Below are 13,702 nucleotides of genomic sequence, written 5' to 3' on the forward strand. Positions count from 1 at the left end.
ATTTCTCGGCACTCCTTGTTTGCTTGCTATCCAATTGCGCTCTCAAACAGCTAATGACACCACCATCCAAACTGTGAGGGAAAGCTAAGACTCTGGGCCTCGTTCTTTTCTCATTTTACCTTACTTTTTGTCAGCCTGTGATGCCAGCCGAGGAGTGACTATGAGCCGTGGGATGTTTTTTTATTATTGATAGCAACGCAGGAGTCTTCTATCTCTCTCTCTATGCTGATGCATAAATATTTAATCTGCAGTCAGCTCTTAAAGATGAGGAGATGAGGGGATATGAAGGGCTGGGGTATTAATTGGAGCCCGTGGAGGCTTCGTTGGTGCCGCTGAGTCCCGTCTGCCCCGTGATGTGTGTGTTTTTGTGTGTGTGGGCAACAGAAAGGATAGGTCATCTCTAGACATCCTTGTTCAGTGTGTCTAGGTGATGGCTATCAGCCCCTCAAACAGCTGGCTCTGTGCAGGGTCAAGGACCTCGGGGATCTGTTTGCTGCCCTCGCATACACACATATGAACACAAAGTCAAAAGTGCACAACAGGATACAGTGGCATTGTTCAAATTAAATTTTTTATCTGTTAAGGACAACATAAGAAGTCATCAATCCAAATCAGATTTTTGCTGTCAAAAATTTGTTGTTGTGATGAAAATAATTGCATTTGTATTTCTGTAACCAAGGTTGTCACTTTACAGTAGCATTGGTGCACTGCAGTCACATGAGTGCAAAGAAAACTCAAGAGCATGTTGGGCATTAGTACACAGCTCAATACATTTCTTTTTTAAGATGCACAGACACACAAAGTTTGCCTGAAGCCATAGTCACAGGCACACACTTTCCCAGAGAGCATGCACCAGTGCTGTGGTTTGTAGCACTTTAGCCTCAACAGCCCCAAAGTTAATGCCCATTAAAACCACTACCGGCCTTGCCGTCTGGTCCCAGCCGCCAAAAGAAGGGACTGATTCTCTACTGGAGAGGGGGACTGATGGTTTATAAAAAAACAAAACAGAAAAAACGGGGCTTTGCAGAGGTGAAAAGATGGCGGGGAATAGAATACAAGATGCTTTTAAAGGAGATTGAGATAAGGGCCATTAGGTGATGTCGCCTCGCTGTCTGTGTGAATACGCACCAAGCGCTGGCGCCTGGGCGCTGCCAAGCATGTGTCAAATCAAAGTCAAACCGGGCCGAGGGTGAACACCCACCCGCACGCATGCACTGTCCTCAGCAGCTCAGGGGCATCTGAAGCACCAATCACACAGCTGTAGAAGTAGTTATTCTGTTTCTGTCTGTGTTTGGAAGCATATTGGATTCATGGGTCAATTTGCCCAGAGTAGCGTATCCCTCCAGATTCCTTTAGAGCTGAAGTGATGTTTTATGTGAGTTTTTACAGTGGAAACTTCAGGGTTACTGGTGTTTGACGATGCTGGAGCTTTTTTTGGAGGATTAGAGTTTCAGACTTTAAGATCATTAATCAGATCTAGCTTCAGTTAGCTGAAGTTGTTCTGATACTGTGCACCAAAGTAAACATTTTAAAGTACACTTTAGAGAGCGTATTAGAACAATTGTAGGGCTGCAATGATTCATGTAATTAATCACTAAATCATTTAATCTAAACATTCTTGCAAAAAGTGAAAAATCATATCATATCAAACTATGGCCGAGAGCCACAGACGGGAGCAAAATCAGATAATTGAGAGAAAAACACAGTGAAGGTTTTTGTCTTTTCATTAGATTTCTTAGCAGTAGGGCTGTCATGGTATCAGATTTTCACTACATGATAATCGTGGCCAAAGGAATTCACAATTGTGATATGATTGGGAAATCTTTTGAAAAGTAAGGAGAAAATTATGCTATCAGTCAAATTCATCTTTATTTTTACTTTGTGTTTTAACTTTGAACTCCCTTTTTGGCAGATAGATTACCCTCAAAATACTAGTGTGGGCAGGTCTGGTTAACCATAACAGTACAAAATTTGTACACAATGACACTGTTACAACTTCATTAATTACATTACATTAACAAATACTAAAAAGGCAATTGCTTGTCATGGTATTTTCATGTCCATTAATAACGTGATATCGATTTCTCATCTTTTAAATATTCCGGTTACTGTCAGGACTGGTATATTGCAAAAACCCTTGACAATTTAAAATATAAAACTACATCACCCTCTTCCTTGTTATCTAATGTCTGTAATGCCGGTAATCATTAGTGACCACATTGTTTCTTTTTTATATGATATAGATTTTTTTAAATATCATGTCCAATATTAATTTAAACATTTTTTATTTTCAGTGTTTTCGATTGACATCATATTACATTTCATCTCTCATGTTATCTTGTTATCTTTGCTACACTATTGGTTGTGGACAAGCTATAATTACAAATATTCACAGTGTAGAAAATTCGCCCTCTGTATGTAAAGATAAAGACAACTTGCATCTAATCAAATTTGTATGAGATATGTTAAATGTCTCAATAAATTTTTTCTTTTTGTAAAAAAAAAACAAAAAACCTTTCAGTGGCTGTCTTCTTATCTGGGCAGCAGGCAGTGTTTTTGCCGCCTTCGAATGTCACCACCAGTGTGGCTAGGATGTGTAGAGCAGTCGACAAGGGAAGAGTGGCAGGCCAGAGGTGGCAGGTGGCTTCTTGCCACCAGTCTTGGCGTGATGGATGCTGTGATATTTTGGGGCTGAATAATTTACACTGCAACAACACGTCTCCCCTCACCACTGTGAAATGTGGCTCCTGGCGGCATGTTTCATTAATGCCGTCGCCTCCAAAACCCTTCCATAATTCAGCAGGCACTGAAGGAGCTGCAATGTGTCGCCACACAGCTCACTGACACCAGGGACACGGGGAAGGAGAGAGGCCGGATGCAGAGGAGGTGAAAGATGGGGAGATACTATGGGGGGAAGCGAAGGGAAGTGTAAAAGTGCGAGAAAGACTACAGTTCAATGCTTCTATCTAGTTGTTTCACCACCTTGTCCCAATTGGCAGAAAGACCTGGCCCACTTTACCGTGTCACTGGCAGAGGCTGAGCATTGCACCTACCATGCCTAGAAAGGGCAATAAATTATTTAAACTTTGTTTTGCTCTCTTATGTGCTAAATACTGCTCATTCCCGTTTATCTCACCTGGGCATCATTACTGTACTTCTTTGTTAAAGTCATAAAGTGGTAGGCAAAGAAAAAGAATTCCCTTTTAAATTGATAATTTCATTGTCTTTTGAAGACGGCTAGAATAAAAGCCTACGTTTCTGAGATACACTGAAATTCTATACAGCTAAGACAGCTTTAGTGCAATAGCAATTCATTTCAGGCAAGTAAAGGTATTTGTGTTTGGGTGTAACTTGACCACTAAATAAAATGTCCCCAAGCCTTGTATATGTGTACATAAGTGGTACTTTAAAATGACCTTCTTTGGCATATTATATATTTTTCACTACATACGCTGGAATGTAATTTGCCATATACAAAAATTACCATACCATACTTGATTTTATTGTGATTCTCAGAGTGTTAAATTGGCAGGTCTTAAATAAAAGCTGCTATTTTCATATTGTCCGGTTTTGTTTTAAAATTATACAAAGAGGTGTGTAGTTAGCCATGTGGATAGACATTTTATAGCCCAGCCCAGGCTGCCAACGAAACACCAGGTCTCTGTCAGATGTTACCCCTAAATTATTCATGAAGGTGCACATGTCTGTAATTTTTGTCTCTGTAATTTCTGTGTTGAGTGTCTAACACTCACATGGCCTTTACTGAAGGTGCTGAAGATCTGTTTGACTGAACAATGAAACACACTTGCCACACGCCTACATCCATGCACTGCATTTGTCATCCTTCACCATATAAACATTCAAAACTGTTGTCCAGTATGAGAGCTTACAGCTGATTGAAGCCCTTTGCACACAGAGATTTTGCAATATCGCCAAAATGAAGGCTCATCTTTACAGCACCTTTTTGTTGTTCACACCAAACAGCCCCGGGCATTTGAAGCTGCTCCAGTGTATCATTACAGAATTATGGCACTGGAGAACAACAAGAAGTGTGCCAGTACACATCAAAATGTTGAGGTGTGTCTGTGTTTTTGTTTTGTTTTTTTGGGGGTGTTTCCCCGAATTTTCTCCTGTGAATCTAAACGTGTATCTACCAACTCTTTTTAATTATATGAATGCTGTCATAAAGTGTTGTGATGAAGATCCTGACCCACCATGCATCGTGGAAAGTGACAGGGAAGAAGCTAACCCTGTCCAGCTCTTGGGGACTGATGGGGGTGATTTTTGGTTCTATGTAGGTTGCCAAGGACAGTTAGAAAGACATGGTGACTTTACATTTTTTGCTCAAATTTGCATTACATAATCACACCGCCAATCAACTGTGGGAGCTGCCTGGCTCTTGCTGCCGGGTGCAGATGCAGTTTTTCTTGTGCAAGTGTTACGAAGAGTCGGTAAGACAGACAGGACAAATTTGATCACAAATTTGTTGTGAATTGGCACTATATGAATTAACTTGCCTTGAGTTGATAAACCTGCTTTGAAAAGGATGGTTTAAAGGGGCTTTAAAAAAGAGCCTTTAGAGCTATGATGAATAACAGCCTTAGTTGAATCAGGGAGCCAGGCCACCCTCCTGAAGCAAGGCCTGTGGAGGGGTGCATGCTCAACAGTCTACTAATCTGGGCTCAAGTCATTGGGCCCTGAAGAAGTAACATGGTGATCTTGCCCTTTGTGCCTGTTACCTGCAAGAGTATGCAAAGAAGTCAAATGTATTTCCAGTGTTGTGGCATTCAAGGCTGCAGGCTTTGCCAAGAAAAGTGAATACACTTAGTCGAGCCTGCCTCTACACAGAGCAGCAGCCCTGGGACTCTCCTATCCCCAGATTTCCCAGTGAGAGATGGCATGCAGGTGTTGAAATAATAAGGTGCCAATGGCTGAGTCACTATTCACCTCTGTAGCTGGGTATCACAGGTTAAAAAGTTCTGGTTGATTCAGTTGGTCAGTCCCAGGTTCAGTAAAATTATGTGCCAAAACAATTAGTTGTCAGCTGACTACCTGAATAAATGGAATGAACATGTTTTTCCATCAATAGATTTTTTCTTCCCTGATGGCAGAGGCATAATCCAAGAGGCCAGTACCACGATTAGTGCTCAAATTGTGAAAGAGTGATTCAGCAAGCCTTAGATATCATTTTCACACATGGATTGGCCACCACAGAGTATGTTAACCCCATCTTGGCAAAAAATGAATGCAACTCTGGATGGCAATAAATGTTGTGACATTGCATAAGCTTATCAAATTGATGCCACTGCGAATGCATGCCATAATCAGAGCTAGAGGTAGTCAAACGTAATATTGCAGTGTGTGACCTTTTTTTGGCCAGGCTAAAAATAGGCTTTAGTCTTTAATAATAAGAATGATGATGATGATGATGATGATGATAATAATAATAATGCATTTTATTTTAAGGCACCTTTCAAAGCACTCAAGGACACCCCACATAAGAACAACAGTACAACAAACAGGAGACAATTTAGTGTAAATAAATAATAAGAAGATGCAATTACATAGTCGGCACAGAATTCATACTCCACAGTCCTCACCATACAGAAAGTCAACCAGGCGGGGTTAGGCAGGGTTGAGCTTTCGGGGTGAGAATAGTGCAATAGAGTGGAATAAAGTGTAGGCAAGAGTGTCTTTATATGATGAGTCTAATACAGAGTAAGCCACTTGGAATAAGTGTGTTTTCAGGCGAGATTTAAAAATGGAGACAGTGTCAGAAGTGCGAATGTTTGGTGGGACAGAGTTCCAGAGGCGGCAGTAGCCCTCTGCACAGTGTGGCCTGGTAGCTGGAGAGGTACCAGTTCACCTCCTGAGCACTGCCGAAGTGCCCTTGAGTGAGGCACAGAGCCCCGACCTGCTCCTGGCACCCCGTACGGGGAAGCCCTCTTGGATTGACCCCTAGTTTCCACCGGGCCCACGATATAGTGGCAATTGAGTCTCGTGTTTCCATAGGCTGCACCTCAACATTTTTCAGCTGCATCCCGGAATACGCAAGTATATTTTTGATAAAAGCAGATTGCAGCTGCGTCAGAGTGAGCCAGACAGGAAGTCAGGTAGTGGAACGACATAGTGAATATGGTAAATTTTCTAAATAAAACACCCTGTGCTGTCTTGGACCCCACAGCACAACAAAGTCGTAAATATTAACAATAAACACACATAAAATGGACAAATAACTAAATGATTTAACTACGTAGACTACTCAACCACAGTACAGGCACAAAAGGCAAGGATAAATAAACACAGTCTGAGCTAGTCAATAACATCAGACAGACATGACTATATGGTTTGAAATTATCTCACTGGGATATGAAGTCTCATGAAGGACAGAACAAAACAGTGGCGCGAAGCCAGGCAACAGTGCCCAGTGTAATTAAGGGTGTGTATGTGTATATAGTAGGTCCTTTTTGTGGCTGTGTGTTTTTTGGGGGGGGCTCTCTGTATATAAAGAAATAACAACAGAGTGAATTTCTCTGTCAAGGGATGAATAAAGTATGTCTTCTTCTACGGTGGCTGATTCTTGATTCTGTCCTTACTGATCCCGTCACAAAACTTTTATCAGTGAGAGCATTTCACCTCCATACTCATTGCCTTGTGGAATCAGCTCCTTTCCATGTGCAGCCTGGCAGATAATGGCTGTTTTGTTTTGTGGTAGATCTGCCTAAAGTACATAACATGAATTATTCATCTCTCGCTCAAGATTGCACTGGAAAGCAATTGCAGGACAAACAGTTGCTGAGTTGAAGACGCACGTAAGGGGGGTCCTTGTCGATGTAACACTGCATATTTAGTGAATGTGCCATGTTTTATTGATGCGGACGTCCTGGCCTCACTTGCTTTAGGAGGCATTAACCTAACAAAATCTTCCCCATGGTTCATTTCAGCACTATGACGCATAACACTGGCATGCAAGAAACTGTCTGTGCTCTCATGCTGTTTCATTTCTGTCTGCATTTATTGTTTTCTTTTGCACTGCACAAAACCATGTCGAGTAAATTTCTGTTTAGCTTTGTGTGGTGTTATTCTTGAGTTGGCTGTTCATGCAGGTAAACCATGCTGGGACAACTTGTCAGTAAATGGTCCACCCCTTCCTTTTATCTTGTGGCCCCATCTGCATCTGGCTCAGGCTTTACAGGTTGACACTGTTTGCCTGTTGAGAAGTTTTCTGCTGACTATCAGAAGAACTTCTACTTGACCCCTCTAACACATTTCCAATCCAGTGAATCTACTTTTTGATTGTGAAGTCATGCTTATTCAAGGATATAATCTGCACAGCACAGACATGAGTGGGACCATGCTAGGATGAGGGCTTTTAGATCAATGTGCCTCCCCTGAGGGCTGCTGACTTTTTGCACTAACAATAGTACAGAAACAGTGATTTTATTGGAGTGGGGGTTTAAACACATCAGCTCTCTGCCAAGTGAAAGTAAGGAAAAGAAATTCAAACTGTTTGAAGACACAGAAGAAACATGGGTAGTCAAATGCTTCCTGTTCTTTGTTGCCAGCTTTTTGTAAAATAAATGGAAAGTGTCATTATGTGTTACATTGCCAGGCCTTTTAGTTACCTACATGGTGAACAATTTTACTACATCTAAAAGTGTAGACCTGCTGCTCTTTCTTGACAAACAGCTTCCTTTGACCCACTGTCACACAGTATTTCCCTGAAAGTGCTATTTCCTCTCTTAAACTGGTTCATCAACCCATCACACCTATTGTCTTTCCAGTATACTGATACACTGAATGATCACCGAAATCATGTTGCGGTCTGGTTATTGACATAACTAGTGTAAAATACTACCTATAAGTACAAGCGTAAATTTGGATTTTTTGAAGTGGTGTTGTATTTGGTACGCACACACACCTAATAGTAGATGCAGTCATTTGAAGTCACAGACAGGTGGTGGCAGGCAGTTCATTTGAAAACATTAACATAAAAATCAGGGCTGTTTAACGATTTAAAAAAAAGACAGGAATGGGACAGCAGCACAGCACCTGTTTTCAATTGCAAATTTAACTCCAAATGTACTGTCCAATTATCAATTAGGAAGATACGTTCAGTGTGGTCACAGCGAAATTGCAGCTCTGTCACTCGCAAATCGTCTTTTACATCGTAAAATGTTTTTTGGGGGGGTAATCATGTTTTGACAAACCACTTGCACATTAATTTGTAACTATGTTAAATAGATAGATATAGATATTCTGTGAATTTTGCTAGTTTTGACATACTTGCAAGAGACATGCTCTCTTTCTCTCTCTCCTAACTGAGGCTACATTACAACGAGGTGGCTAGTGCTATAACGTTAGTGCTAGGCTAATGTTAAAACTACAGCATAAGCTATGTACGTAACATAAGCCATAACAAATGTGCCCACCATCCCAAACATCATGTAACGTGTATTTCAGTATGATAGATTAAAAAACAAAACAAAACAGAAAACGTTCTTTTTTTGGATGTTGTTAATATGAATCGGGACTCACCATGAACTTCTTTAAACAAATCCGGATAACGGTCTTTCAGGTGCTTTGCTGAATTGGAAGTATTACTTCCCTTGGTCTAATAGACCACGGTAGCATCGTTTGCATAATGGCTTCTGCGGCTTAGTGATAACACCACGGTCATCTGCCTCATACGCAAAGTACTTCCATACACAAGTCTTTGTGCCTTTTTTATCAACAAGTCATGGTGGGGCTCTTGCTGCAGCCGCAGTTGCCATCTTCCATTAGGTGGCTTTTGTTATGCCTGCCATGTGTAGTTCCACTTGTTGGGTACAGTTTTCGGCTTCCCCACCATCGAAACATGTATCTTCGGTTAATTCTCCAATCAGTGCTCCTGATGGAGGATGGGTTAAATGCGGAAGAAAGTTATGTTACAATATTGTTTGTGTGTGATAAATAACAAATCTTCTTCATCACCATAAGAGCCTTCTGTGGTAGACCCTTAATTTGCTGCTCTTATTTAGACATTCTGTAGATTCACTGTCATGAATCTGAGTCTGCGTGATCAATTTCCTATTATTTTGCAAGAAAACCTATAGGCAAACATCTATATTTACATAATGCCTCCTGTGGTTTGATCAGATGCTGGACAAGCTGCGAGACCGATGGAGCAAAACTGGTCTTTGGGAGAAGCTAGAACAACAGAAAACTGTGATCACAGAGCCCCGAGGGGGAGGAAAGGGGGATTTCGATGAATTGCTCCAGACCTACTACGATGCCATCAAATACTGTGAGGAAAGAGGTAATACTTCACACTGACCTTGGAGCACCTACTGGCCTTGCTATAGTACTTTGAAGCAGCCTGATTGGAACTGATTCAAAGATATTATGTCACCAAAGTACATTAAATTCATCTGGTCTTTATGTAGTTTAGTCTCGTTATTTCAAAGAATTCATTGATTTGTAACAAGAAGAGTAATGGTGCAGCTGCAAGTTGATATTTGCTCAGCTGCACCCACCCTGACATTATTGTCATTTCTTTTATAGAATAGTGCTCACAGTTTAAAGTTCTGTATTACTTGTTATTTACTGTGTTGATATATACTGTATGTGATTTCTTTGTTATAGATGGTGCATTGCTGATCGCTGTCTGTAGGGGTAAAGTGAGTGAAGGACTAGACTTCACGGATGACAATGCTAGGGCAGTGGTCACCATTGGAATTCCCTTCCCGAACATCAAAGACCTCCAGGTAAAACAAAAAAACTTGCAATAACTGGTTTAGATCAGAAGTTCCCAACTAGTGGTCTGTGGGACATTTTCTATTAGGCCACTAGTAAACAGAATAATTTTATAGCCTATCATATATTATTTTGGGATAATTGCCATGAATTGAAGACGGTCTTTCTTGCATTTTTTACTCATCACCTCCATTACAAAAAGTAAATAGTCTGTCATCACCACCAGCATTTTTTTCTTTCATTAAGTAAGATAAATTAGTTTAGTTTATTAATATGGAGCTACAGCCAGGAGACGGTTAGCTTAACTTAAAGGAGACATATTTTCTCATTTTCAGGTTAATACTTTTATAGTGGGTTACAACTAGAATAATTTACTTGCTATAATGCTCCAAAAGCACTTTATCTTTCTCATATTGTCCACTGCTTCAGGGCTGTATTGACCCTCTGTCTGAGACACCATACAGGCTTCATATAACAACAAATCTAATGCTCTCTGAGCTGCAGTACAAACACTAAAAGCAACCTTTAAACCTGCTATTCGTTATTTCGTTGGCTTCAAATGAGACTTAACATTCCCACTGTTTCTCTTTATGGTCTCTCAATATACAACATTAGTCCAACATCACCGCAGACTGGGAGTGGCCACATTAGACTTGCAACATGCTAACATGTGAATCAGCAGGCTGAACCACAAAATAAACGGTATAATGACATAAAACATGGCAAAACTTCTAGCTTTCAAGTTTGAAGTTGCGTCATAGACGATGAGTATTGATCCATTTTTCAGCTTTTACAATAATTGGCCCTTGTTGATAAATACTGTAGTAGTCAGCGTGAAACAAACATTCGTCCAGTCTTTGTGAAGAAATTATTCGTTTTTAATCACAAATTAATCAATCCACTGGGTTTCCAAATCCTCCGTTAGGACTAGATTAAGACCTTTGTGTTGGTTCTTGCTGCAAACAACAGAACAGCTCTTGTGCTTAGCATTGTGCTGTCCTCATCTTATTAAGAATATCTTGCGGTTTCATGCTTACAAATGTTGAAATGCTGTAGTCCCTTGGTAAAAGTGTGCTGATCTGTTCAGCCAACAACAGAGCAGCTGACATAAATGCTGTAGCCATAGCAGTCTGATGCTTGAGAGAAAAATAGTAGTGTACTTAGCTCTCAAGCTGTTGCCAGGGATAGTCAGAATTGGGGTGGTATTATTCAAATCTGAAAAGCTTTCTGAAAGTTTGTTTCGTATGTACAAAGGTAAGTTTGTGGTTTTATGGGGGTCATAGCAGAGAGCAATGATTTTCTTTTTTTTTTTAGAACTTAATTTTTATTTATTTTGACAACACGACATATTCATTCCCCTGTTATGTACATTTTTAAAGCAGCGCAACAAAACATCATATAAAACATAAAATCAATTACACAGATCCAAAGTAAGAGAAAGAGGCAAAAAAAAAAAAAAAGGTAAAGGAAGATAAATTATGGAATATAATACAAAGAATGGCAATATTGTTAGAGGAATTCATTAATAAAATAAATAAAGAAATAATTAAATGAGAGGGAAAGGAATCCACTCTAGGTATCAAATTACATGATGCGATGGTGATGTGTGATGTGTGTACTTGATCAAGAGTCTAATGCTACAAACTTATTGTATTAGCAGAGCTATGACAGGTTTCCATCGTTTAATAACAATAGGTTTTTGAAGTCTTAATGAATATGTAATTTGCTCCATCTGGTAAATGTCCCATATTTTCTGGATCCATACATTGTAAGTAGGAGGATCTGGCTTTAGCCACCTGATGGTTATACATTTTAATGCTGCTGTGAGCAAAATGTTTAAGAGATATTTCACATCCCTACCTTCTATACCCTCAGGAATTGCTCCCAATAATGTTATTATAGGGGTGTGTGGAATATCCCGTCTGAAAACCTCTCTGAGAGCATCAAAAACATCCTTCCAGAATAGGCTCAATTTGGGACACAACAAGAATATATGGGTGTGATTAGCATTCTCAGTGCCGCAGTTCCTCCAACATGAGCTACCAAGTGCTGGTCCCATCTTAGATGTTATTGCTGGTGTTCTGAAGAACCTGGTAACTACTTTCCACTTAAATTCCTTCCATGTGTTCGAGTTTGTGGCAAGGTGTGCTTCAGTACATATCTCCTTCCAAGTGTCGAGTGATATGTTTTTGTTCATCTCCGCCTCCCACCTCAATCTTATGTGTTCAGAGTTATGCACATTTATTGATAAGAATATATTATATAATTTACTAATTATTTTCTTATCTCCATGACTTATTTGTGAAATGAGAAACTTTTCTATAGGGGTAGATCTTTTAAGTTTTCCCCAATCTTTGTGTGTCATCAGAAAAGATCTCAACTGCAGATATCTGAAGAAGTCTGTCCTAGGGAGATCAAATTCATTTTTCAACTGTGCGAAGGTTTTCAAATTGTCATCCTTGACTAGCTGGTGCAGATAGTTTAGGCCATGGTCTGACCACTTCCTAAAACCAGAATCTAAATTATTAGGAGTGAAGGTCTTCATAAGTCCAATATTTGTTAATGATGAGAGTACCTTTGGCAACCCGAAAGCTGACCGTATTTTATTCCAGATTTTTAAAGTGGTTTTGGTCCAGTCCGCCATTTCTTTTGTAGGAGTGTCTAAAAAAGCCAAGTTTTCCAGAGACTCTGGGCACATACTTTTCTCGATATTAAGCCATCGTGTAAAGGTATCGTTCTGAATCCATACTATAAGTGGCTTCATCTGTGCAGCCCAAAAATAATATCTTAAGTTTGGAAGTTTGAGACCTCCATCTGATTTTGGTGACTGTAGAGTTTTAAGTCTAATTCTGGGGCGTTTTTTTTGCCATATAAATTTTGATATCATTTTGTCAAGGTCATCAAGGGTTCTTTTAGGAATTTCCACTGGTAGCATCTGAAATAAATACAATAGTCTAGGCAAGACGTTCATACGGATACTTTCCACACGCCCCAGTAGGGAGAGCGGAAGTGAGGACCATCGTTCTAAGTCGTTGCTAATGTGCCGAATTATTTTATTGTAGTTTACATCATACAAATTGTGTAGGGATTGGGGTATATGAATACCAAGGTATTTAATGCCTTCTCTAGGCCACTTAAATCCACTTTGTAACTTAACATTTTCTGAAACCAAACTGTTCACATCCATAGCCTCTGTTTTGTCTACATTAACTTTATATCCAGAGTAATACCCATACCTAGAGATGAGCTCCTTAAGATATGGTATAGTGGATATGGGTTCTCTTAAATACAGCAAGACATCATCTGCATAGAGTGATATTTTGTGTTCTTCTCTATTTATTATAATCCCTTTTATGTTATTATCATCTCTAATGAGCTGGGCTAGTGGCTCAATGCTAATAGCAAATAGCAAGGGCGATAAAGGGCAGCCTTGTCTGCATCCTTGTTGTAGTGTGAATCTCTCTGATCTGTATCCATTAACCCTAACAGCCGCTTGTGGGGAAGAATAAAGTGTTTGTATCCAATCTATAAAATTGGGGCCGAATTTGAATCGTTTTAATGTTTGAAGTAGATATCGCCAAGACACACGATCAAATGCCTTTTGTGCATCTAAGGATATGATCACTGACTCTAATTTCTTATTTTTCTGATGGGAAATGATGTTTAGTAAACGTCTTATGTTATCGCCATAATATCTTCCGGAGATGAACCCCGTTTGATCAGGGTGTATGATTTGAGTAATTATCTTGTTTACCCGTCTGGCTAGGATTGCTGTTAATATACGCACATCTGCATTCAGCAGAGATATTGGCCTATAAGACTGACAATCGGTGGGGTCTTTACCCTCTTTATGAATTACGACTATGGTTGCCTCATTCCAAGATGGTGCCATAGTTTTGGACTCTAGGGCATGACTATATGCTTTTAATAACAGGGGTGCCAGCAGGTCTTTAAAGGTTTTATAAAA

General features: G+C 39.9%; 1 protein-coding gene across 7 annotated transcripts in view; it reads left to right on the forward strand.

Moving 5' to 3' along the window:
* brip1 (BRCA1 interacting helicase 1) overlaps positions 1-13,702 on the forward strand; it is a 124,257-nt gene that overhangs the window by 26,908 nt on the left and 83,647 nt on the right. For all 7 annotated transcript variants that reach the window (XM_030401212.1, XM_030401262.1, XM_030401238.1 and 4 more), the window contains exons 15-16: positions 9,139-9,298; positions 9,625-9,746. In XM_030401212.1, the coding sequence (XP_030257072.1) occupies positions 9,139-9,298; positions 9,625-9,746 (282 nt within the window). The remainder of the gene's footprint in view (positions 1-9,138; positions 9,299-9,624; positions 9,747-13,702) is intronic.

Source organism: Sparus aurata, chromosome 2 (genome assembly GCF_900880675.1).
Source record: "Sparus aurata chromosome 2, fSpaAur1.1, whole genome shotgun sequence".
Lineage (NCBI taxonomy): Eukaryota > Metazoa > Chordata > Actinopteri > Spariformes > Sparidae > Sparus > Sparus aurata.